At 43.0% G+C, this 27249-nt stretch overlaps 2 protein-coding genes and 1 long non-coding RNA gene across 9 annotated transcripts in view; 1 reads left to right on the plus strand and 2 right to left on the minus strand.

Annotated features, from left to right (window-relative positions):
• Positions 1–5808, minus strand: part of MKRN1 (makorin ring finger protein 1) — a 32038-nt gene extending 26230 nt beyond the window's left edge. For 2 of the 3 annotated variants that reach the window (XM_042851735.2, XM_005296391.5), the window contains exon 1: positions 5453–5802. In XM_042851735.2, the coding sequence (XP_042707669.1) occupies positions 5453–5598 (146 nt within the window). In that variant the 5' untranslated portion in view covers positions 5599–5802. Of the gene's footprint in view, positions 1–5452 lie in introns of all 3 variants that reach the window. The other variant, XM_005296389.5, reaches the window with a different exon arrangement.
• A 2491-nt stretch (positions 5809–8299) lies between these two features.
• On the minus strand, positions 8300–14365 carry LOC135981037 (uncharacterized). Its single transcript, XR_010597995.1, has 2 exons — positions 10657–14365; positions 8300–9265 (listed from the first exon to the last, which is right to left on the minus strand). It is a non-coding gene; the product is annotated as an uncharacterized LOC135981037 (long non-coding RNA).
• A 640-nt stretch (positions 14366–15005) lies between these two features.
• Positions 15006–27249, plus strand: part of LOC101947688 (uncharacterized) — a 53484-nt gene continuing 41240 nt past the window's right edge. For 2 of the 5 annotated variants that reach the window (XM_065581956.1, XM_024107771.3), the window contains exons 1-7: positions 15008–15172; positions 16823–16926; positions 18235–18349; positions 20725–20899; positions 23095–23206; positions 24296–24402; positions 24727–24853. In XM_065581956.1, the coding sequence (XP_065438028.1) occupies positions 16842–16926; positions 18235–18349; positions 20725–20899; positions 23095–23206; positions 24296–24402; positions 24727–24853 (721 nt within the window). In that variant the 5' untranslated portion in view covers positions 15008–15172; positions 16823–16841. Of the gene's footprint in view, positions 15173–16822; positions 16927–18234; positions 18350–20724; positions 20900–23094; positions 23207–24295; positions 24403–24726; positions 24854–27249 lie in introns of all 5 variants that reach the window. The other 3 variants (XM_065581955.1, XM_042851770.2, XM_065581960.1) reach the window with 3 other exon arrangements.

Consider the following 27249-nt stretch of genomic DNA (forward strand, 5'->3'; position numbering starts at 1 on the left):
CAGACTAACACGGCTGCTACTCTGAAAAAAGATTCAAGAACACAGAGGATTTTCCCTCGAGGCAAAACCTTAAAGTTACAAAAACAGGGATAAACCTCCCTCTTAGCATAGGGAAAATTCACAAGCTAAAACAAAAAAGTAATCGAACGCATTTCTTTTCTGCTATTACTTACTATTTCTGCAAGACTAGGTGCTTAGTTCAGATATACTTAAGAAGATGTAATTTCCCTGCCTGGTTTCTTGGCTGGCTCCGAGACACAGACCAAAACTTTCCCAGACAGATTTGAAAATATCTTCTCCCCTTATTGGTCCTTTTGGTCAGATGTCACCCAGGTTATCTGAGCTTCTTAACCCTTTACAGGTAAAAGAGGAATTAACCCTTTACAGGGTAAAGAGGGATTTTATGCTACCCTTAGCTGTAATGTTTATGACAGTAACCATTACTCCTTTCATTTCCACCCATACACATTTCAGTGACAAACCTAACATAAAAAAGAACACAGATCTACAGGGCATATAGTCTTACACAGAGAAGGTATTAAGATAGATGCAGTTCCACTATAAAATTCCAAAGCAACAACTAGAAACCTTTACCACAAGCTGTAAAGCAGAGGGAGGGTTCCCTATACACAAGTCTTGAATCTCTGTGGATAACCATCCCAAAGTTTCACACAGTACTGAAGTGTTGCTGACAACACAACAACTCATCTAGAATAGTTATCTAGAATATTTCAACCTTGTTTCTTCCTCCTCCTGCTCTCTAACATCAAAATATTAAAACCTTAAGAATCTTCCCGTCTTTGTTTCAATATTACATTTTGTACCACGGATTGAGAACATCTGCCTAATAGCTGATATCCATCTGAGGTTAAGCTCTTCAACATGATGCAAGAGATTAAAACATCCGTCAGAGCAAACTACTTGCTCTGGACTTCCTTAGGGTAGGAGAAGCATTTCTCATGAGTATTTAAGATCAAAGAAGTTGCTTCTTGAGACAAGCCAGTAATCATCTTTGTTTAGTAAGACTATTATGTCCTGTCACATTTCATGGTAAGATTCAGGCTTGTTTTACTAGAACTAAAATAAAATTTCAGAGCAAGAACCAAGCCTTTTTACCCCAACTAACCTACAATAAAAACCTCTCAAAGCAATGGCAATAAAAATTCTCTACTACTCCCTATTAGCAAATTGAACTTAGGCAAACTATTCTTTTCACACGTTTGCAAAAGCTTGGAAGTGCAATGTACATTTAGCTTTAAAAATCAAGAAATTCACCAGAAAAAAAAAAATCAATCAGGTAACTAGCAAGTTACTGAAACAGAATGAATTCCTCCCCATCACTCTTTGCATCATCACTCATCCACAGCTAATATCACACTTTTTCTGCAAAGCTTGCATTAGAGCACATCAGGTTAGCAGTTATCAAAGAGCAACTTTTGATAGCCTACTATTAACTTGTGGTTGCATGCCTCTGATAAGCTGTATAATTCCAGGTCTATTTCTACTACACTCAACAAAATTCTGTGGGCTTGAATACCTGTATATACTAGTAATTATGTATGGTCATTAGGCTGGGCAATATTGACACTGATAGGTGTGATACTTAGGTATCATGGCAGCAAGTGCTTTCAAAATGACATGACTAGATAACTCATCCATTCATCTGAGCGAATTGCAAACAAGAACGAACACACACCAGATCACTAGTTTATTTAATTTCATGTAACCAGCTTGGCTTTCAGAAATTAATAGGCTACATTCTGTATATGTAAGACAAACTGTTTCCTTCTCTTCCAGTCCACTTAGTACATAGCTAGGCACAGTTCTCTGCCATTTCTCCTCCTGCTGCTTCACATTCAAGAGCTCCACACTGAGTCTATAAGCATGTTCAACTGCCTTTGAGATTAATGGGAGTTTCACTTGTGAATAGAGTAGAGTAGACCCAACAGTCCATGCTAAACTTACAAAAATGTGCCAGCCAGCCCTCAATACTCCCCCAAAATTCAACATTTGTTTTCCCACTATGTAATCTTATCAGATTTGGGATTCCTTCCATTAGCGGTACCCCAAAATATCTACACTAATAGCACAAATGACACAACCTCTTACCTTCCAAGGAGTCAGGCATGGCCTGGTTCACATTATTTTAAACAGACCAGTTTTCCAGCTTGCCAGTTCTCTTACAGGACCTAGCTTTCCTTGTCCAAATAGTCACATCATTTTACAGCTCGCCATCACTCAGAATGGAGATATACAATTCTAAATATCAGCACCATTTATAATAGCTGGCTGTAGACACTCCAAGCCACTTTCAAACGAGCAAACATCTGAAACATGGTCAGCCAGCTTCCTAGCTAGCTTCTTACAGTAGAACCACAAAGTTACAAACACCAGAGTTACAAACTGACCAGTCAACCACAAATCTCATTTTGCAACCTAAAGTATGCAATCAGCAGCAGCAGAGATGACAAAAGCAAGTACTGTACAATACTAAAAAAAAATGGGAAAGTTAAAAAAAAGATTTGACAAGGTAAGGAAACCATTTCTGTGCTTGTTTCAATTAAATTAAGATGATTAAAAGCAGCCTTTTTCTTCTGCATAGTAAAGTTTCAAAGCTATATCATGTCAATGTTCAGTTGGACACTTCTGAAAGACCAACCATAGTGCTTTGTTCAGAGTTATGAACATTTCAGAGCGATGAACAACCTCCATTCAGGAGATGTTTAACTCTGAGGTTCCACTGTATTACTTTCAGATAATGGTTTTAATATTTGAGGGTGCATTTGCTCTACTAGAAGAATATACAGGAGAAGAGACAGATGGTATGTGATTCAAAGCTAGAATTTGTTCTTTATACTTCCCTCCCAATAGTTCTCTATTTTACCTCCCCAAGTGGTTTTGGAATATTTTTTACTATAGTATATTAAATATGTCCATTTTAATTGCAATTCAGCACAGATTTTGCCCACAAGCTGAGCAGCTCCTTAATTATGCTTTTGTATAACTTGACATTTTTACTTTCTAAACAATGGATTTTATTTAAGTGTTTAGATCAAACTCTTGACAGTTTTTCTCTTGCTAATTTCTAAAAGCCTGATATCATTACTTAATGTTTTCTAGTAGAGTCAGCAGTTGACTTTCAAGACAGAAAATTATGTGTCTCTGTCAAAATACTCTTCAGTTTTCTGTGAGTTTTTTTGGTAATCCCACTTATAACATTTTACTGTCACTTCTTTAACTATGTGTCAAATTGTCACACCCCTACCTTAACGAAACAAGTGTTGTATGTTCCACTTACAATTAGATTTTAAAGTCAGCAAAACTGAAAAATTAGCTTGTGAAATGAAATCTAATTCTTATGCTAAGAGGGGAGAAATGTAACTACAATAACATCCACTCATATCAATTCTGATTATCAGAACAAAACATTAAGGATTAAAGAGCAGAGAAAATTTTCATAGACCTGCTCATGACTGAACTGTCATCCTGCGTATCTTATCAGAATGTGATTATAAACTCTTCAAGTGAGGAACCTGAAGCATCTTTGTGGTTTGTAAAGCTCTATGTACACTTACAGAACTATTGTTATTAATAGGCAAAACACTCCAAGCTACACTCTCTGATAGCAGCTGCAATGTTGCATGTCTTCTAACTTAGAGAATGGGCACACAGCTCTTTTGTTTAATTGCTGTACAAAGCAACGAGGCATATGGTATTGCAGAATGACATGATCTACCTCTTAATCCAAGAGAGGGATACTTTTTTTATCTTTGCAATGTCCAACATATTTATATGCCAAGAAATTAGAAGACTGAGCCCAGATATGAGCTTGAATTTTCATTTTGCTGTGTGATACTGTAGTACTTGAATTATTGCAGACTGCAGTATGACCTGATTTTTACCTTAATTATTGTGAATGATCAAAACAGCAATATTTCATATTTACTTCTACTTGCAAGCATCCCTACAATATATGGTTCAAAAGTGGCCCATCCTGCCAATCTTGCCCTGTAGAGTTTATGATCTGCAGATTTCTGTACACTGAGAAAGTCTCAGCAGAATGTGTCAAACCTCTGTATATCTGATGGTCCTGCAGAAATAAAATAAGCTTGAAGGAAGCAAAATTATATAAAGTTAAATAAAAGAATCATACAGTGTAACAAAGAGCTTCATAATGTACTGCAAAAGTGAGAAATTTCCCTACTTTTTTGTAGCTTTCTCCTGTGTCCTTGTTTATTAAATGTCAAGCTTTGGGCAGGTCAGCCATAAATCCAATATTTTAGTAAATGCTACATTATTTATATCTAGAATTGAGAATGTAAGGCTCCCACATTTTTACACTTCCTGCATTTATCATCTTCTTTGGAACATCACTGTGGGTCTTCCACATTATGTTCTGACAGCTATGTGCATCCACCATTGGTGGGATATAATCCCACACAAAGAAACAGTTCCTGTCATCTAACCAAGAACAGCCAATTGGCTCAACTATAGTAATTTCTCCATGCAAATACCTGCCTAGACACTTTAAAGAGATCCTCAGAATAGATCATTCCCACAATTGAACCAGGTAAACCAGCAGTCAGGAAGAACACCCTCTCTGTCAACCTTTGCCCACCCATCTGCTACACCAAGTTCCACCGTTCAGCATTTTCCCTTTAGAAGAAGCTGAAATTAAATGTATTTTACATGAGCTGGTATTTTTTGCTTGGGCAAGACCTACTTTTCTCCCACCACTCCAACTTGAATAAAGTAGGATAAGGTCTGCCTCGGATTTAAAAAAACCCCAAACAAACAAAACCCAAACACACTGGCTAAGATTTTTCATCACATCGAGCCATTTGTATTACTTTAGATTTTTGGGTGCCGAGTTTGAGATACCTTAAGAGAGCCTGATTTTTAGACTGCAAGCACACCCAACATTTTCTGAAAAGCCAGGCCTCTTTAAGAGACCTCCAGTTGGACCAGCAAAATCTCTAGTCGCTTTGGCAAATCTGGGTCACTGAGATGTTGGAGGGAAGGGGGGGGCGTTTAAAAAAAAAATCTCCCTCCCTCCCTCCCTCGGCCTCAGAAAGCGGATCCGATTCCTCACTCTCGTTTACACGGCAGCGCCCAGAGGGCAGGCAGCTCCAGCTTCTTCACAACAACATACAAAGTTTGAACAATTGTACAGCGGGCCGGGCCGGCGCCGGCATGGGTGGGGAGCTCCTGGATTAGAGGCGGGGCCCGGTCTGGCGGGGGCCCCCCGGGCACAGTCACGGGGGTGCAAGGCTACACGGAGACGATGCCTCCCTAGCCGGACCGCTGCCCGGGGGGCCCGGACAGAGGCGACGCGGGGTCAGGAATTGGGAAGGAGCCAGCCAGGCTGCAGCCGCCGGGGGACCCAGACGGGGAAAGGGCAGCAGCCCCGAGGGGTCCCCAGTGTCCCTCCGCTCCCCTGGCAGCGCGTTACCTGCAGGTGACCTGCTTGGTCCAGCCGCCCCCTCCTCCCGACCCCGCTGCAGCCGGCGGCGCGGGGGGCGCGGCTGTGGGGCTGGAGGCCGTGGCCGCTGCTCCCGGTGTTGCCGCTGTTGTTCCCGGAGCCGCAGCCTCCGCCATTACTGTTTATCCCACACAGCGACGGCACCGGAACTTCCGGGAGCACATCCTTCCGGTCAGGCGGGGGAGAGAGGGCGAGGGGGCGAGTCGGGAGGGCCTCAGGGGACCCCTGTGGCCCCGCCCCTTTGTTTTGCTCGGGGCCGCGGGGGGCCGCCGGGCAGGCGTAGGCTCGGGAAGAACACACCGTGGTACCGCCCACTCGGAAGGACAGCGCTGATTGGTGGATCGGTTCGTTAGTAACGCCCACTCAGGAGCGCGACGTGCGAGACGGGGAGGGGCGTGGTCACAAGGTCGGTGGGCGGGGCGCTTGGAACCAGTTGGCCACGCCCACTCGCCCGTAGAATGAAAGCCGCGGGAACCCGAGGAGCTTCCCCCCAAGCCCCCTCACTGCCTGGCTCTGGCCGCCTGACCCGAACCCAGGGCAGCAGCGGGACGGGGCTTAGCCTGTGGCTCAAGGGGCTGCCTTAGGCAGTGGCCCCAGTGGCAGGGGCTGGGCTTAGGAGCTGCAGGGCAGTTTGAGGCCCAGCACATCATGGTTGCTGGGGCCCCAGCGTAGCTAACACCCCTGGGGGGGGGGGTCCCAAAGGAACCTGTGCACGGTGCTGTACACCACAGTATGGTGATGCCACATTGTCAGGCACACAGGTGCAGCAGCCAGACAGGGACCTCACCCTGCCCACAGCATCAGGGAAGCCACCGCCTCAATGGGCACAGAGGCATCACAAGCCTCTCACTCCAGAATTGGGGAGGCACACTGGCCAGCCACTTGGGAAGCCCACATGGCTGCTGCCCCTGCTGTACCTGCTCTGGGCATAAATAGAGGCCTTTAGCCTTCGGGGCTGGCAAGCCAGTAAAGCTGTCATGAGCAATAAATTCCTGCACACAGTGAAACATTCTTGCTCACACACAAAATGTCCACATACACAAGACAACTGAAATGCCCTCAGTGACATGCACACAACTGAAATGTTCTCGGTCTCTGTCTCTCACACACACACCTGAAATGCCCCCAGTGACAATGGATATCTTCATTTCTTCAGTGTTTATAGATGTGCTCTTTGAGTTAGCTCATGTGATGTGCAGGCTTCCTGACCTCTCCCCTCATCTATGCAGATTCAGAAACTTGGGCAAATCTCTTCACAACAGCAAGAGGATTTGCCTAGTATCCCTAGGACCTGAATGGTTCCGCTTCAGAACTCTTCTTTGACCTTTTATATTACATAAGTAATTGGATATGTCAAAGGTCTGAAATGGCTTAAAAGAAAAAAAATAAAAGCTTGAATAGAAGTTCAATAATTTAATGGCATTTGCTCTTTTCAGATAAATTATTGATATTTTAATCCACAGGCTTTTGTTTTTTTCCAGGAGAGGCTGAAATACGGGGGATGTCAATTCCTGTCTGTAATAAATATGTTAAATTTACTGAGTCCATTTACTTCCAAGTTTTATTTTTGAGATGTGCATCGGCAATTCTGTTTCCACAGACATCCATAACCATAAGCACATTCATTTAAGAACCACAGAAGCAATCTTATAATCTATGATTGTTTTATAGTGCCCAAATATGTGCTAAGTCCTTCATAGACGATATAAGAAAGCATGGTCCACCCAACAAAGAGTTTACAGTGATGCAACCTAAGAAGTCCAGGTAACAAACTGAAAGGAACAGGGTGAAGAAGGATATGGGTTATAACAATACAGTTATGTGGGCACTTTGTTTATGTACTTGAAAAGATTTCATAATTTGAAAAATATGCAGCTGCAAGAAGGAAAATACTTAAATCAGGGAAGATAAATTCTTTTACCCCAATTATGCTTTGCAAATTAGCTACCCCAGAGAGAATCTGAGTGGCCACTAAGTAAACCTTTCTGCCCAATCCATGTCTTAGTATTATTTATTATTTGTATTATCATAGCACATGGAAGCCCTAGTCATGGACCATAGCTCTATTGTGCTAGGTGCACAGAACAAAAAGACAATCCCTGCCCCCAAAAACTTACAATCTAAGCAAAAGACGAGAAAAGAGATGGATATAGACAGATCAACGGGGGGAGTACGTGAAAACAATGAGACAATATTATTCAGCATGATAAGCAGTACTCTCAGCACACTAGCAGCCAACTTCTATTCAAACTTTTATTTTTTGTCTTTTAAGCCCTTTCCCTCCTAGCAGGAACTTGAAGAACAATGTATATCATCCATGTCAGTGTTGCCAACTTTGCAATTTTATTATGAATCTCACAATAGTTGCTGGTTTACGTAAAAGCCACAGCTCCTGGAGACAAACGAATTTTTGAGAATATCAGCTTTCATTAACACCCCGCATCCCAAGTTTCTAGCCCTCACAGCTGTGGTGAAAAGCTCAAACATGTGACCCAAGTGTATCTTAAGGGCCTCAAAAAAGGGCCCACATGTATTCTTTGGTTTAAGCCTCATGATTTTTTGGCACCTGACCTATGATTTGTTATTGTTTAGGGTTGGCAATACTGCTCATTTAATCTTTCTGTCAAATACCTTGTTCAGGGCCAGGTTGTAGTTATTCTGTGGAGAAGATCGTTTACAATTTGTCCTGAGTTGTCCACCTCTGATTTATACTCCATCTGGCACTGGGAGGGTGTCAAATTTAATTTTACTCCCTCAAAACAACAATGACCAGATTAACTGGCCTCTAACCCAGGCTTTCTATTTTAGTCATTTGATGATAATACAGTACCATGCTACTTTATTTTTATAGTTTCTTTCATGCAAGCTGCATCTCAAAGCGTGTACAGAGTTAAAACAATTCAGTTACAAAGTTACATAGCAATAGCAGGAGAAATGAAGAGGTACAGTCAAGGGAGAAAACATGTTGAAATTAGATTTGAAAAGAGGAGAGTTAGTGAGATGGAAAAATGCAGAGGAGCTGTTCCAGATAGCAGGAGCTGCAGAGGAAAGGCTCTTGCATCAACAGTGGTGAGTTTGTCCGCAGGGGAAGAGAACAGTTTAGTGCTGAATGAGCAGAGGAAGCAGAGGAGGATACCGAAAATACAAGGTCCATTAGGTAATGAACATTTTAAAAAATAAGGTAGTCAGTTTTGAGCTGGAGAGGGAAATGAATGTGGAGTGTGTGACGGACCTGGAATTGGCTGTAATGATTTATCGGTTACGTGTTGAGTGGGTTATTGTGATGTCTGCTGTATGCATATATGGAGTCAGTGCCATAGCAGGTTGGTCAGGAAATGCAGGTAGGAAGGAGGACAATAGCCCAGATTACAGCATCTCAATGAAGTCCCAGGATGATTGACTTTAATTTTGCTACTCCAACACCCCGCTGAGTCACCTGACTGGTTTAACCAGGCTCGGAAAACACAGGAGAAAAAAGGACTCATACTGGATTCCAAAGGAGTCCCTGAGGGCATGGAGGTGGGGGGCGGTTGGTGGAAGCAGATACTGTTGGGGAACTTGCTGACATCCAAACCCCAGAGATTAGAAATCTGGGTTAAGATAGGCCTACCTACGATTATAGGTAAAATAGTTATGCAAGATATACTTTTAAAAATCCTTTTCTCCTGTTATTGGAGCTCACTGAAAGTTGAAATTTACATTCTGTAGGAAATTCTGCAGAAAGATCAAGTCCGCTTTTGAACCAAAAGTAGAATTTTCAGAATTTCTTGTGGAAGGGAAAGTCTGAAAAAAATCATTTAGAAATGTTAGAAACTTTCCATTTCAAAAGTTTTGAAACAAAATTGAGCCAGGGAGCCCAAGCTCTGAGGCTCCTGTCTTAGTCGTGGCTTCTGGGACTTCTAAGTTCCCAGCTCCCTGGCAGCATGGACTGATGGGGAGCTGGAAGCCTAGAAGCCCAGTGAGCCATGCCTGAGCCAGGAGCCTCAGAACTTGGGAGCTGGGATTCCCCGGGCTTCCAGATTCTCTGTCACAGAAATGGGATCCCGGAAGCTCTGGCATCACAGGGATCCCTGACCTTGGGGCAGCCTGCACAGCGGAGTGCCTTGGAGCTGCACACCTGGACGCCCTTGTGAACTGGAGGGAAACCTATGGACACCTCCATGTGTTTCGTCAGAAGTTAATCAAAACATTTTTGTTAGGGATTTCAATTAATCGCAGTTAACTCACGTGATTAACTCAAAAAAATTAATCGCAATTAAAAAAATCACAATTAATCGCAGTTTTAGTCGCACTGTTAAACAATAGAATACCAATTAAAATTTATTAACTATTTTGGATGTTTTTCTACATTTTCATGTATATTGTATTCTGTGCTGTAATTGAAATCAAAAAGTGTACAAAAACAAAAAGTAAAACTTCAGAGCCTACAAGTCCACTCAGTCCTCCTCCTTGTTCAGCCAATCGCTAAAACAAACAAGTTTGTTTACATTTACAGGAGATAATGCTGCCCTCTTCTTAGAATCATAGAAGATTAGGGTTGGAAGAGACCTCAGGAGGTCATCTAGTCCACCCCCCATGCTCAAAGCAGGACCAACCCCAACTAAATCATCGCAGCCAGGGCTTTGTCAAGCGGGCTCTTTAAAACCTCTAAGGATGGAGATTCCACCACCTCCCTAGGTAACCCATTCCAGTGCTTCACCACCCTCCTAGTGAAATAGTTTTTCCTAATATCCAACCTAGACCTCCCCCACTGCAACTTGAGACCATTGCTCCTTGTTCTGTCATCTGCCACCACTGAGATCAGCGTAGCTCCATCCTCTTTGGAACCTCCTGTAACGAGGCGGCCTTTCGTGGGACACTACTGAGAGTATCAATTCAGGATAAATTGCTTAGTGCAGGGCAGTTACAGCCCAAAGCTGGAGTTCCTTTACTATGAAGGCACCAAACCAGCCAAACAGAGAGGACTTCGGTTTTACCCCACTGGCTAACCAGAAGTCATACAAGCAATTCCCTCAGATACTCCTGTTCCCTTTATCACCATCAGCACTGCTCCTTATGGGGATGAATGGTTATGAAAACCCAAGTAAAATACCCAAGTAAAAGAAAAGAAAGGGATCTCCTGATCCCAAGGGACCAAGCCCCAAACCCAGGTCAATATACAAGTCAGATCTTACCCATAAATCATGGTTATGCCAATCCTTTAAAATCTGAAGGTTTGTTCAAAAAAAGAAATATAGATGAGAGCTAAAATTGGTCAAAGTAATCAATTACATACAGCAATGGCAAAGTTCTCAGTTCAGGTTTGTAGCAGTGATGGAATAAACTGCAGGCTCAAATCAAGTGTCTGGAGTACATCCACAGCTTGGATGGGTCATTCAGTCCTTTGTTCAGAGGTTCAGTGTAGCAAAATTCCTCCAGAGGTAAGAAGCAGGATTGAAGACAAAATGGAGATGATGCAGCTGCCTTTTATAGTCCTTTTGCCATGTGGCTTGTGCTTCCTTTGTTCCAAGCACAAACTACCCGGCACATGGCATGGAAAAACTTGAGTTCTGTCCATAGGCATGTCCCTGCATGCCTTGCTGAGTCACAAGGTGTATCTGCCTACTCTCAATGGGTCAGTTGTATAGCTGATGGTCCTTAATGGGCCATCAAGCAGGCTAGGCAGTGCTGATGCCAAATTGTCTGGGGTGTCACCCAGAAGCATAGCACAAGTTTGAAATACAGACAATATAGAGACAATACTTATAACTTTAAATACAAAAATGATACATGCATAGAGATAGCATAATCATAACCAGAAAATCATAACCTTTTCATAGACACCTTACTTGACCTCTTTTGTACAAGATTTGGTGCAACTATATGACTTTGGTTGCAACAATGATCTATACTGTCACAGTTCATGTCAATAATGTCACACGCCCCTTCAGGTAGTTGAAGGCTGCTATCAAATCTCCCCTCACTCGTCTCTTCTGGAGACTAAGTAAGCCCAGTTCCCTCAGCCTCTCCTCTTAAGTCATGTGCCCCAGCCCCCTAATCATTTTTGTTGCCCTCCGCTGGACTCTTCAATTTGTCCACATCCTTTCTGTAGTGGGGGCCCAAAACTGGACATAATATTCCAGATGTGGCCTCACCAGTGCCAAATAGAGGGGAATAATCACTTCCCTTACGCTCCTACTTTTGTAGGCAGCATTGCAAGGTATTCACATGCCAGATATGCTAAACATTTGTTTGCCCCTTTGTGCTTTGGCCACCATTCCAGAGGTCATGCTTCCATGCTGATGACGCTCGTTAAAAAAAATTGTGTGTTAATTAAATTTGTGACTGAACTCCTTGGGGGAGAATTGTATGTCCCCTGCTCTGTTTTATCCGCATTCTGCATATATTTCATGTTATAGCAGTCTCGGATGATGACCCAGCACATGTGGTTCATTTTAGGAACACTTTCACTGCATATTTGACAGAATGCAAAGAAGGTACCAATGTGAGATTTCTAAAGATAGATTTTGGAAGGCACTTGAGTGCTGTAGCTGAGAGGGACGAGGTGTGGAGTTTGCTTTCAGAAGTCTTAAAAGAGTAACACTCCAATGCAGAAACTACAGAAACAGCAAAACCACCAAAAAAGAAAAGCAACCTTCTGCTGGTGGCATCTGACTCAGATAATGAAAATGAACATGTGTCGGTGCACACTGCTTTGGATGTGATATATATCTACCAATGTGAAATATGCCATCATGTGCCAGCAATGCCCCTCTGCCATGTACATTGGCCAAACCGGAGAGTCTCTACGCAAAAGAATTAATGGACACAAATCTGACATCAGGAATCATAACATTCAAAAACCAGTAGGAGAACACTTTAACCTGTCTGGTCACTCAATGACAGACCTGTGGGTGGCAATTTTGCTACAGAAAAGCTTAAAAAACAGACTCCAATGAGAAACTGCTGAGCTTGAATTGATATGCAAACTAGATACAATCAACTTAGGCTTGAATAGAGATTGGGAATTGCTGAGCCATTACAAACATTGAATCTATCTCCCCATGTAAGTATTCTCACACTTCTTATCAAACTGTCTGTACTGGGCTATCTTGATTATCACGTCAAAAGTTTTTTTCTCTTACTTAATTGGCCTCTCAGAGTTGGTAAGACAACTCCCACCTTTTCATGCTCTCTGTATGTGTATATATATATATATCCTCAATATATGTTCCATTCTATGCATCCGAAGAAGTGGGCTGAAGCCCACGAAAGCTTATGCTCAAATAAATTTGTTAGACTCTAAGGTGCCACAAGTACTCCTGTTCTTTTTGCTTTGGATTGTTATCAAGCAGAACCTGTCATCAGCATGGATGCATGTCCCCTGGAATGGTGGTTGAAGGATGAAGGGGCATATGAATCTTTAGCACATCTGGCACATAAATATCTTGCAATGCCAGCTACAACAGTGCCATGAGAATGCCTGTTCTCACTTTCAAGTGACATTGTAAGCAAGAAGTGGGCAGCATTATATCCTAAAATAAACTTGTTTGTCTGAGCGATTGGCTGAACAAGAAGTAGGACTGAGTGGACTTTTGGGGTCTAAAATTTTACATTGTTTTATTTCTGAATGCAGTTTATTTTGTACATAATTCTACATTTGTAAGTTCAACTTTCATGATAAAGAGATTGCACTACAGTAGTTGTATTAGGTGAATTGCAAAATACTATTTTTTTTGTTTTTTTTACAGTGCAAATACTTGTAATAGGGTGACCAGATGTCCCGATTTTATAGGGACAGCCCCGATATTTGGGGCTTTTTCTTATATAGGCTCCTATTACCCACCACACCCTGTCCTGATTTTTCACACTTGCTATCTGGGCAGCCTAACTTGTAATCAAAAATAAATATTAAGTGAGCACTGTATACTTTGTATTCTGTATTGTAACTGAAATCAATATATTCGAAAATGTAGAAAACATCCAAAAATATTTAAATAAATGGTATTCTATTATTGTTTAAAAGTGCAATTAATCACGCAATTAATCGCTATTAATTTTTTTAATCGCTTGACAGCCCTAATTTCTGTGAAACATTTTGGTTTCAATTAATTGTCATTTTCCAATGAAAACCTCAGAAAATTCCCAACCAGTTCTAGCTGCAAACTCCTTTTCCCTAGGGCTTTGGGAAACAACTTACTTCAGTTTAGAGTCTGATTTGCTGGCTCCCAACTGACCGTCAGCTTTCCTCTCTTTGACTGATTCCAGCTGTCACAGTCTTTTAGACTCCCCACCCTACTCCTGCCCCTATCTCTGGTCCTTCTGACATTACTCACTGTATTCCCCATTCCAGAAGCTTCTGTTCTCTCTAGAACATTGCTGCCAGTCTGCCTCTTATATGGGGGAGTATTCAGTATCAAAGTCATTTATTCTCTTTCACTGATTATGAAGCCTAACGGCTTTAAATTGAACTGAGGGAAGAACTGGTCTCAGTGTATTGCTCACGAAAGCTCATATGTTCATTATGGCAAACCTAAAATATGTACTCCAGATATCTGAGGTGTAAGGTTACAAGAAGTGTAAGATTACTAGCACATGACCAGAGTAGTATAGTGACACCTGTGCTCTACATGGCTAAGTTGCAGAGCTGACCTGCAGTCCTGACACCCACAGAGAGAATGGTTTTCATTTGGTTTGGGGAGAAAAATAACAGAAGAAAACATACACCGAAGGCTGCATTTTCTTCGGAACTGTTACACTTGGATTTCCTGATATGGTGAACTGCATGCTGAGGTCATATTGAATGAGAATGGCCTTGGCTAAAGTGTCAATTCACTAAAACAGGGGTCAACCACTGGCTATGCCGCTTGATTACCAAATTGATTTGTATGGTTAGAGAGGCTGAAATGTTCTTCCACTGGTTTTTGAATGTTATGATTCCTGATGTCAGATTTGTGTCCATTTATTCTTTTGCATAGAGACTGTCCGGTTTGGCCAATGTACAAGGCAGAGGGGCATTGCTGGCACATGATGGCATATATCACATTGGTAGATGTGCAGGTGAACCAGCCCCCAGTGGCCTTTATGAAATGAGCTTGTGGTCTCCATAAATGTGCCAGGGGACAGGTATCCATGTCAGAAAAGGCATAACCAAACCTGGCACTAACTCCAGCAGCATTCCTTGCGGAGCATCCAAGGACTGAATGGGCATTTAGAGTGAACTACCTGCTCTCCTCCAAAGGTGGGCTTAACACCTCCCATGTTGGTAGGGCTGTAAAAGAAGTTCGTACTGCTACTTTCTGTACTGTCTGTGGATAAATAAGTAGAACTTAAATCTCAAGGGCTCTCTCTTTAGTGGCTTTCACCAGCACTAAGTTCATGTTTAAAACCTAGTACAAAGAACAAAGGAACATGAAAAGTGAAAAAAAAAAGTGATGTGAAAAGAGGGAAAAATATTTGGCACTGAGTTAGGAAAAGAAATCCCCATCCAGTTGTGAAATCCTCTCCTATCCCCTACACAGGGACCAGTTCCAGAGCTGCTTAGGCTGTTAATGATAGACAGACTATCTCAGCATGGAGCATGTGGCTGGAATGCGGAGCAGCTTAAGCCAATTCTGCAGCAAGCCCCACTAGTCCCACCTCCCTGCAGAGCTGCTTGAGTGACAATTCAGTGCAGACAACAGCCCATGTATGTCAGACAGAAACCCAGAGGTAAGAGACTGACAATATATCAGTCTACCACTTAATGAAATCAAATGCTGATGGTGTGTAACAAAGGGCTGCTGGCTGGGTGGGTTTGGGGGAGGGTTACTTGAGGAAAAGCTAGTTTAAACTAGAACTGTGTGAAACTTTTGTAATGAAACTTCCTATCTTTTGTTACAAACCAAAAGGTCAGGCAGAGTTTGCTAAAATGTCTGCCAAGTTCAAAAATCTCTCAGCAAACCTAGTCTGAAAGTTGGCTGAATAGTTTCTAGTAAACCTGAGGTAATGTAAGGTTTTGGGTGGAAACAAGTTGGTTTTGATCCATAAATAGGTGCAAGTTGGCAATTTCAGCTGATGTTTCACATTTGGTTTGCGGGCTTGTTTAAAACTGGAAACTCAGCACAAAACTCGATACCCAACTATCTTCAAAGGAGTTGCGCGAGGGCTGAATTTGGCCTGTGGGTGGCAGGCTCACACAACTCAAAACTAGAAAGTTTGTGCGAACCCTTGGGGATCCCAAACTGTTGGAGTTTTGCAGAGATCTAATAAAGAGCACATATATAGAAGGGGGATTTTGCGCCCTATGGATCATATCTGATTCCAAACATTTAATGAAATGGGGGGTTTGTTTTAGTAAATACAGATTAAAAAAGGAGTATGGACATCTAGGTTTGGCCCACTGTTTAGGTCAGGAGTGTCTCATCTTTCTTGGCAACTGCTGTTTGGTGGCTTGAGAGAGGATGTCTACAAGAACTATTCCCCCTCTTTGTATAAAACAGACCAGACCCATCCCTCCCTTACAGATAGATTTCTAAGATTCTAGCAAAAATCACCTACTGAGTGTGTATATATTAATTATTACTATTATAGTAGTGCCTAGAGGTCCCAACTGAGAACAGGACCTCACTGTGCTAGGCACTGCATGAACCCATAGTAAAAGACACTTCCTGTCCTGAAGAATTTACAGTCTAACTGGACAAGACAGACAAAGGAAGTATTATCCCATTTCACAGCTGGAAAACTGAGACCCAGAGGGTTAAGAGACTTGCCCTGGGTCACACAGGAAGTCTGTGAGGGAGCCAAGAATTGCTCCGGACTCCCAGTCCATTGCCTTCACCACAAGCCCATCTCTTTCTATGGAGCTAGCTTTCTATTTAGATATATAATTTTTTTAGAATGAAGGAATAGTTTCACAAACATTAACAGAAGTTGTTCAGAGAAAAGAATAGCTTCTGGAGAAGGACTGAAGGAACTATTGCTAGAGTTGAACTGAAACTCCCCATTTCCAGCCCTTTGTACCTTTTTACGTAGTGATTACATAAAGTAAGAGATTAGTCAGTCCTCTTGTTTCTGGGGAAGCTAATCTGTCTCTCTGTATTTACTATCTGCCATCTGGCTCTCTCTTTGTCTGCAGGTTTCTTTCTTTGCACATTTTACCATACTGCTTACCACTTTGTCTAAAGCACCCAAAACCCCAGTTCCTCTATACATAGGATTTTTCCGTCTGTTAGCCCATCCTCTACAACACATACAACTTGTTTTCTCAATCTGGAGATCACAGGGAGCCGGGCTGCAGTTCATGATTAACCAGCGGTTTGGGAAATAATGTCACTGCCTTCTATACTACTTTCATTTGACATGGCATTGCTCTCCTGACAGTGCCATCCCTGCACACAGCATGATTGGAAATCTGGCCTGTACCTTGGGAAGGCAAACAGCTGCTGTGGCGCCTAGGATCATCCAGATGAGAAGATTCCTGCATGGTGAGTAGTGTCCTCTGAAAAAGTCCCTGTGATTGGAACGCAACCGGGATCCTGAACTGGCAGTGTCTGGGAACAATGTAGAGGCAGCTCACTCAAGGTAGCCTGAGGCCTTTTAAAACTCATTTCACAGAGAGCTTCTGTTTTACGGCATTTATAGGAAAAAATATGGGGCAAGGGAACTTCAGTGCATGATACTGTAATGTCTTGGCTGTGGTGCTATTTTTAGCACTGACAGTTCCACTCTTTTAATGTGCACACCCTTCTCAAATCATGACAGACTTGCAAAGCCCAGTTCTCCTCTCACTTACACCAGTGTAAATTGGGATTAGCTCCATTGAAGTCCCTGGAGTTACACAGCTGTAAAATTGAAGGGAGAGGATAATGAGGCCCATAATGTTCAATATGAAATTGATTGACAATTGACTTCACAGTTCAGATTTCAGGAGTGGCGTGACTGGGACCCTTCGATGCTAGTTCAATAAAAAAAAAAAAAAGAATAATCCTAGGATTAAAAGGATCCTAATCACTCTTCAAGCTCTACATTACTCCTAATAAAATTGTTTGTCTAAATTTGATGGCACCTTGGGCATAGATCTGATCTTGGGCTATCTGAATTCCTACCTACGGTGAGTGTTGTAGGTGCTGAGCTGATATAGAATGAATTCATAGCATTCTCTTCTCAAAATTTCCCCTAAAATTGGTCTCAAAATGATTAATTCTTTTCTAGTTTGTGGCACTAAGTAGTATATTTACTGGAAAAGTCTGAAGAATTTTAGTAAACCATTTATCTTTAAAAAAATCCTGTAAATTCCATGCTGAATTACCATATATGCAAAACAATTCTACGTTTGCTCTTTTTACAATCTGATGCCACTGAAAATATGGAATAAAACTCTCTTTTCAGCCCTTTTTTGATTCTGTTGAGTTTTTGGTGTATTCAAGAGAGGCATAGGGTTCAGGATTGCAAATGCTGGTGTGTTACCACCTTTCCCATCTTGTTCTGCAGGAAGAGAAAAACACTCTGATTGTGTGATGAAACTTCGTTGTAAAGCATAAAAGGTTTTTTTCTTACCCAAATGATTTAATCGTTTCAGCAGGTTTTGCTTCTTGCATGGCTTTGCAGGACACAGGACAGATTCACAAAAATTGGGATTGTCCCATAAAAATTAGGTTGTATGCTCATCCTAGTCTGATCCTCCAACTCCCTATACAGCTATTCCCACACTGCCTAATGTAGATCAGTTTGATAAATCAAGAAGTCTATTGTCGCCTTAAAATATATATTATTTTCCTATATTTTATTCCTAGGAACTCATTTCAGGATTTCATCTTCTGTGGAGGAAGCTCTGGCTGATGGGAGACCGATCATAGCCTTGGAGAGCACCATCATTACACATGGCATGCCTTATCCCCAGAATTTGAGGTTGTAGATTTGATGATTTGATGACCCTAGTGCAGCAAAACTGTACGGTTGTGTCTGATAATCTATGGGCCTGTTTCTGTATTTGTGGTTCACCCAAAGCTGCCACTAAAATTAGTGGGAACTGAGGGTGTGACAAGCGTGCAGAATATGACCTTGGTTACAAAACAGCTGCATCTGGGCTTTCAAAGATAGCAGAACTACATGACAAACCCCAGATTTACATGTACTATACATATCCATCTGTAGCATCAAATCCCTGGCTTTCTTCACAAAGTGGCAGCAAATGATGACATTGCCTTGTCTGGATAGAGATCTCAGGCATTTGTGGCTGGATGGCTTGTGGAGACCTTAAGTACTCATAAGTTTCTTTGGCTACATCTTTTATAATGTAAAAGTTACTGGAATACAGTGATGACCTCTGCTCATCTGTAAATTGACTGTAAATGCCACTACAATGTTCTCCTGGATTCTCTTGCTGGCCTATGCTAAGACAGCACTGTGCCAAGGAACCCCATCTCTGCAACCAACCCTTTACTTGTGGGTACCCTCTATATAAGTATTCCTCTGAGTGACAGTACCAAAAATGTAAGCAATCTCCCATACTTTTGCTTAGCTACTGAGCCACGGCAGAGGAAGGTTACTGTACTGAATTTTCTATTTGTTTCGTATACAGCCATTATTTTTCTCTGGTGCTCAGGGGTGAAAATAACTTAAAGGACTTACTGGTACGCCTGAGTCCTGAGCGGGGGCGGGGCCTCAACTGGAAGAGGCGGGGCCTTTCAAGATTTAACGGCCCTGGGGCTCTGGCTGTGGCTGGGAGCCCCAGGGCCTTTAAATCACCCTGGAGCTACCAGCTGCAGAGGTGGCTGGGAGCCCCAGGGCTCAGGGGCAAATTAAAGGGCCCGGGGCTCTGGCCGCCGCGGAGCTCCGGGCCCTTTAAATCACCACGGGAGCACTGCCACCGCTACCCTGGGGCAGCAGGGCTCCGGTGGGGATTTAAAAGGCCCTGTGCTCCTGCCACTGCGGCCCTTTAAAGCACCGCCCGAGCCCCACTGCCGGAGCGCCGGCAGTGATTTAAAGGGCCCGGGGCTCCCCGCAGCGGCTGGAGCCCTGGGCCCTTTAAATCACCGCCAGGGAAGCCAGTCCAGTCCAGCATGGCGTACCGGCTCTTGCTGGTACGCCATACCGGACCAGCTTACTTTCACCTCTGCTGGTGCTGTTCCTTAGAGATCAGAATGCAGTGAGTTCTGTTTTAGTGAGAAGGCAGCTTGAGGCTGTCTAGGGAAGGTACAGAAGCCCTGGGGACAGAAGGACCTGCCAAACCTGCCAACAAGAAATGAAGTGGTCTCACAAATTAGTAAATAAAAAGCCTGCAAAGATGAAGAAGCCCCAACTTGCAGCCCTTCAGTATCCCACGCCTCTCACTGTCCATATCCAAAGTCAGTATTATGAGAGGAGGAATCTGAGTGTCTAATGAAGACTTGGAATAGGCAGCTATCCAGTAAAGGTGTATGAGCTGTGACTCATTAGCCAGTTATGCAAAATGTTTTATAAAAAACAATCCCATCCTTCAAGAGGATCATTTACACTAAATACCCTCACTTTTCAGGGAACTGGCAGCACTTGGCCTACAATCTTCATGTCTTACAAAACATGGCAGGTATGGAGGTACCTAATATAAGCACATACCAGATTATGTGTAATTGCTTCCTTAACATACCAAATCATTACCCTTCATTTCTCCATGATATTCACCTTCCGCTGTTTGGTGGAGAGAAAAGCTGGCAGGGTACAGTAAATCAAGTTAATGGAAACAAATCCCATCCACACCTGTTTGCTTTGTGATATGGAAAGCCACTTTTAAACAAATAATCTATGGCACAATTTAGGAAGAGTTCTCAGTCTCTTCCACCCACACCTGCCCTAGTTTACCTTTTAGGATGAAGTCAGAACTGATAAGTGACTTGGGACATACACTCTTTTGCTCACTGGCCCCAGAATAGACCTGGCTGCATATTAGGGAGGGAAGACTGTAATTAAACACCCCCACCACAAATCATATCTCCTCTAATCTATGCAACACAGACAGGCAGGTCAGACCTTCAGACACCCACTGGAAACTAAACATATAAAGGGCCCGATTTTCAGAGCTACTGAGCATTCGCAATGGGAGCTGTGGGAAGATCTGCACCTCTGACAATGAGATCCAAAGACTTCTGCTATTTGTAAGGTGCAGGAGAGGAACCAGATTTAGCAGAAGTTGAGGGAATGTTATAAAGTAGGAACTGGAACATGGTGGCAGAGAGATCTGAAGATATTTCCCACCTCATCATTTTTCTGTTTTATTTTTTGTTGCTCTGTCTATATTATTCCAGCATGGCCAGAGAGGTGGAAGAGATTGTAAGGACAAATGGGTCAGTACCTGCAACCGTGGGCATTTTAAATGGCAGGATCCACATCGGCCTCAATGATGAGGAACTTCAGTTTCTGGCAAAGAGCAAAAATTTAGTTAAGGTATCTCGGAGGGATCTTCCCTACGTTCTCAGCCAGGTACTGTATGTAGATCTTCATTGCCATCAAGTTTTCTTTATAGCAATGTTATGCTGCCCCAGCCTAAACCCAGGTGGGAAAAGTACTTCTCAGTGTCTTGGAGATGTCATATACAATTTTCTATTATTAAGATGACATGTTCACAAAACATGTTCCTAACTAGGTTCCACACTAGTAGATCTAGGAAACCACAATTTGATAGCCATTTCCCCAAGGAAATCATTCCGTGTTGGCTCACAGCATGAAAAGTGAGGCTTGGCTTAGAGTATGCACACTATAGTGAAAAAGCAGTGGTGTGTTGCAAATGATGGCCAATGCAACAACAATGATAGGCCATACACTTTAAACATCCACACAACTGTTAAAGTGATTTTAACTGCTCAGGAGAGTTGCCAATTTGAAAGCCCTGGTGCCTGAAATCTTCTGTTTATCAGCAAAGCACGCATGGCAAAAATGGCAGCAGTACAAGACTCCTCACATAGACTTGCCAACGTGCCTTAATCCTGGTATAATGGGAACACTTCCAGGAATGAAGGGGAGTTCATTTTTTGCCCCCTCTGCTCGGATTGTTAACAAGGGTGCCAATTATTATGGTGGGGTTTTAGTTTTGTTTTTTTTATGATGTGGATGACTGTCCACTAGGAATTAGACTGAGACCATCTGCTCATTTTGCATAGGCCAATGAACAGCAATAAGACAGCAATTACTTTAGGTTATTTGTCTGGACTGGATTCAGCTTGGTGACGAGCCATTACTAGGATTTTTTAAACAAATATTTACCGTACAACCTCATGAATTTGGGACTTCTTGCTTGTCTTCCTTCCCAATAGCTTGGACAAAGATTTGTGACACAGATGCTCCATCTGAATAGTCTATACAGGAAGACTCAAGAGACTTCATCTCCATTCATGATGAGTGACTCCTTTCTCTTCCTGGTGTTATTATGGCTCGGGTGTCTAGTGCTGACCTTTGGAGCCTAACATCAATGCGTCTGCCTGCATGAGCATCTAGAGACCATAGTACCCATGAATAGCAAGAAAGGATGCCTGACAGAGAAATGATAGATCAAATTCTCTGCTGGTGTAAATGGGCACAGCCCCATTGATTCCATTTGGCCTGATACCTCTGGCAACAGCAGCCATGTAATGCTCTCCTTTGGGAGCCACATCATTTCATTACTCCACATCTCATCAGCAATATCTAACAGCGTCTTATCTCATACCAGTCACAATCATTCCTTTTCTTGTATGAATCATGCCTCATTAACCTTTTTATTAACCAGGTAATCACTACTGCTATCCAGAGCACAAGCTTACCTTATAATAATAGTGAATACGTCATGAACATGGTAGCAGATACATCCCTCACAGAAGTTAGAAATGGAAAAGTCCTATTAGACCATCCCCTCCATAAAATGCCCTACTCCGCTGAAAAATGGCAAGAGCTAGGCTGCATTAGTTACCCTATCTTTGCAGCTCAGCAGCTTGTGTTTTGTACTGTATACCAAATGTAAGATGGCGTAGGACAAAAACACTCAAAAACAACGAGGAGTCCGGTGGCACCTTAAAGACTAACAGATTTATTTGGGCATAAGCTTTCGTGGGTAAAAACCTCACTTCTTTGGATGCATATCTCTTACACTCAGTTAGACTTCCTCAGACCTACTTACACCCACTTACTGATATGTTAAGGAGCCCAAGTTAGTGTAATTCACATACTGAGAGGCCAGTAGATACAATAGTATAACTGGCTATACAAAGAGAGGGTTAGAGCAAGAAAAGCAACATCCATCAAGGTGCAAGACTGTGGAAGTTAAAGACACTCTGCAGTGTATCAGTTATATCAAAATAAGTTTCCTCGGCACTTACTTTTCCATCCCAGTTCTTACACTGCACGTGCACACACACACACACACACCCTGTATTATTTGAGTGCCCTTCGGAGTCAGGCTGCGTAAGGAAATTTAAGGTATGCCACCTTACTCAACATCTCTGAGTATGGCCCTATTGTTTATTATTGCAAAGGAATGTTTTTGGTTTTCCCTGAGGATTTGTTAAAAAGAATACTGTAGCAGTACTCTGTTACCTGCAAACTCGGCACAGCAGAATGTTTTGCAACTGCTGGTAGTTTGTCCATGAACATACAGTTCCCCATGTCACATAGTGTGTGGATTATGACTGGCTGTTCCATGACAGGGTTTGTCTGGCGGTACCACTGTGTCAGGGACGATGATTGTGGCACACAAAGCAGGAATTCCCGTGTTTGTGACAGGAGGGATCGGAGGGGTCCATCGCGAAGGAGAGAAGAGTAAGAGGAACATTGCACTTCATATTGTCTCTTTGTTGTTGAATTAATGTTAAAGTTTTATTTGTTTATGTCCACCTTTTCCCTTGATTAGTCTGTATAAGCCCACAGTATTCTCCTGCTGGGAAGAGTAAAACAATCACCCCCTGCCTCATTCCAAAGATGTGGATAAATCTACACTAAGGCTCTGACCTCACTATGCTGGGTATCTATAGCACAAAGTTTAATTAGCACACTTCTCAGAAAAATATCCCTGACTACACTGGCCAGGGAAATCATACAAGAACCCTACCAGGAACAGGCCTGTAGACACATAGTTGATGCTAGCAATGGTTTCAGCATGAGTGTCGTCAGAACCTCTGATATTTCACCTGCCTTTCTTTCCAATTCTTTCTCTCCACAAGGCTCAACTTCTTTCTCTGGAACACTTATATTTCCCAAGGGAGGTGGGAGCTTCTCTTGACCTTTCTCCCATCCACAGAACGGTGTGTATACCATTTGATGGTGCTTGCTAGCCAGTAATTCAGTCCAATGGGAGCTGGCTGCACCCTTTGTAGTAGCAAGCTATGTTGATACAGACTATCAGGGAAGCTGAAGTTATTGGGGATACTGATAAATATGCTTAGCTCTCTGTACTCAGGTGAGACGCTTTTGCAAGCGAGCAGAATTGGGCCCTGGTCAGTGCTTAGGATGGGTGACCCATAAAGGACAACCTAGTATGCTGTAGGAACATGACTTTTTAGTGGCATTCTCCCTTCTGAATCAGTACTGAACCAAATGCTCCAGCATAGTGTTGGAGGCACTGTGCTGCTGAAAGGGCTGCCTTTTGGATGAGATGTAAAACCAAGACCACGATCCTTTGCGGTCAAGAAAGATCCCACAGCACATTTTGCAAGTGAGGGGGTATGACTCATCGTGTTCTGGCCAATGCCCAAATGTAGAGAATTATATTCCTCTTATGTAAAATTTGCACTGCAATTTTAATTGGACGCAACATTCTTCTTCACTTCCATCTCCCCAGCAAGTGAGGAGAGCATGACAATTAGGAATGCAACTCTGTCACTAACACAAAGGCCACTTGTCCCTTAACAGCTATGGATGTGAGTGCTGACCTGACTGAGCTAGGACGCACTGCAGTTGCTGTGGTTTCCGCAGGCGTTAAGTCTATTCTGGACATTGGTAGGACGCTGGAATATCTGGTAGGTAGCACAAGTTGCTGTGTGGGCTGCTGAAAATGAGGGCAGAGAACCAGTCAACCCCCTATGACCCCATTGTTCTTGCCAACATTGTCTCACTAAGTCAGATTCTAAGGCCATCACATTTGCCATCACAGTTACGTATCTGACTCCTTGCTTTGAAAATTACTGTGCAATATCTAGAGTAGAAAAGAGGATGTGTAAAACTAACCAAATTCTATTCTACAATGTGGCAACTCTTGGCTGGGTAGGTGGGAAAGTAGCCACTGTTGGTGGCTCTTCATTCCATCTGCTGATAATTTGTTCATCTCATCTTCACTGTTGTAGGAGACTCAGGGTGTCTGCGTGGCTGCCTTTGGAGACTCAAGGGAATTCCCTGCCTTCTTCTCCCGCCAGAGTGGCTTCCAAGCACCGTGTCAGGTGCAGAATGAGGAGGAGGCTGCCAAACTTATTGGTGAGTTTGCGGTGGAGAAAGGCCCAAGCTGTGAAGTTCAGATTTGGATCAGGAGGCAGGGGTTCACACAGATTGCTGTGTTTTAATGATGTACTTTCTGTGTTAATTTCACCTAGAGGGTGGCTGTCCAGAAGAACAACTTTTCTGTCCCCTTGCTTTGGAAGCAGAGAAAGAGAAAAGGGTCAGCCTTTAGATGGAACCAACTAAGCAGAAGTTACATATGCCTTGAGTCAAGGGTGCTGAAACAATTTGTATAGTGGGGGTGCTGAGACCCACTGAACCAAACTGTAAACCCTGTGTACGATGGAAACCACTTCAAGCCAGGGGGTGTGGCAGCACCCCCAGCAGCCCCAGTTCCAGCATCTGTGCTCTGAGTGGCACAGAGTTATTCGTACACACCCTGGCACTCTCACATACATGCAGTTTACCTGCTCTGAGGATCTGGAGGGGTTTCAGGTGAGCCCCTTGTTAACAAAGCTGGCCTCTGGACCTCAGGAAGGAGAATCACAGCTATCTTTAAAAAAAAAAAAGTCTAAATCCCTTTTCATTGTAAAGATGGACTTGAAAATATAAGCTGATGCAAACGGATTGCTACGGCTGAAGGGACTATGCAGCTGGTCTCCACTTCTGGAGCAGGCTGGGAATACAAACAGATTTCCCTCTACCTCCTCCCTTCCCTTTCCCTGCATGCGCGCGCACACATACACATACACACACACACACACCTGCTCTCCACTTCTGGAGCAGGCTTTGGAAATTTTCCGATGGAATGTTTTCCCATTGATTTGCTGAAAGCAAAACGTTTTGCAGAAATGCATCATGTCACCTTTGATGAAAATTAGTTTTGAGACAAAAGTAGAAAAAAAGCATTTCAATAAGGTTGAAACATGCCATTTTGATTTTTTCAGAACAGAATGTTTTGATCTTCTGTTTCAAAATGACTTTTTGTTTCAATTTTTTCATTTTATCTTATGAAGTCTAATAGAAAATAAAAAAATTGAAACAAAAAGTCATAAAAAAGTCAAAATCAGAACCAAACTATTTTACTTTGTCAAAACAAAACAGTTCAATTGACTCAAAACACTTTTTTTCTTTTTTTGGAATATTTGTTTGTAGGGAGTGTTTTGTGTTTTCAATCCCTTCTGGAAAGAAACAATTTTGAAATTGTGAAACTCCCGCTGGAATGAAAAATCTGGGTCCAGCACAGCTCTGGAGTTTAGTTTGGGTATATCCTGAAGAATCATCTCTCAGACTCTCCCCCAAAATCCTCAGTGCAGCCCCGTGCATGGTATAATTGTGAAAGAAACTGGTTACATATTGGGGGACAATAAATTGTTTTGCAATCTGCCCAGGAACATGAAGCTGGCTCTGCTCGTTAAACTCTTCAGCCCTCTCTGAATTCAGCCACTATTGCTACTGCAAAGGGAATTCTCTCCTTATGTCCCCTGTCATGAGGGAGAACCCACATGGTCCCTGCAGCCCCTCCAAACTTCCACCAGCAATCATAGAATCATAGGATCGTAGGATTGGACGAGATCTCAAGAGGTCATCTAGTCCCTGCACTCAAGGCAGGACCAAGCATTATCTAGACCATCCCTGACAGTGGATGAGGAGACAGGGCCAAGCTGCTACAGCACTGTGTGGGAGTCTTGTGGCCACAGCAAGCTACTATTTTGGCCAGAGATTGTGTGTCTGCCCAGCCCCAGCCTGAAATCAGAAGAACTGGTATTAGGAGGGAGTGTGGAGCCATGTTCTCCCACTCACTCTCCCACCCATCCTCATACTTCACCATATTGGGGAGACCGTCTTGCTTACATACAAACCAGCTAGGAGGGACCTCCAGTGGCCAGGGGAGACTTGCCCACCTTAAGAACCAAAAGAAACTTATTCCCCAACTGACTACCCAGCCCACCGCCAGCAGAGAACTGCTATCCGCCCACTCAACCATCCCACAATCAAGGCCACAGGAAATCTTGTCTGCCAGCATTGCCACTGTAGGGACCAGCTGCCAGGCAAGGGAACTGCTTAGGCAATATGTCTACACTAGCCATTTTCAGGAAATCTCCCACTGCTGCAGCACCACCATTGGCGGCAACAGTGGGAGCACTACAGTAGTCAGAGCACAGACTCACAGGTGTTACCACCACCTACTCATCTAACCCTGCTCAAAGCAGGTCTAGACAACAAGGGAGCCCCTTTTAAAAATGTTGTCTTCACGTCTCTGCTTTCCTCACACATATACCTGACATATACACAGACCTCCCCTCCCCGCATCAGAGTTTACATAGACAACCTACAGGCTCGTGTAACTTATGTGTTCCCAGCTGTGCCTAACCCACAAAGGATGTGTGTGTTATAGCCCCCTGCTATGAGGCCTGATTCTTCTTAGCTCAGTC

The sequence above is a fragment of the Chrysemys picta genome, chromosome 1 (assembly GCF_011386835.1).
Source record: "Chrysemys picta bellii isolate R12L10 chromosome 1, ASM1138683v2, whole genome shotgun sequence".
NCBI lineage: Eukaryota > Metazoa > Chordata > Testudines > Emydidae > Chrysemys > Chrysemys picta.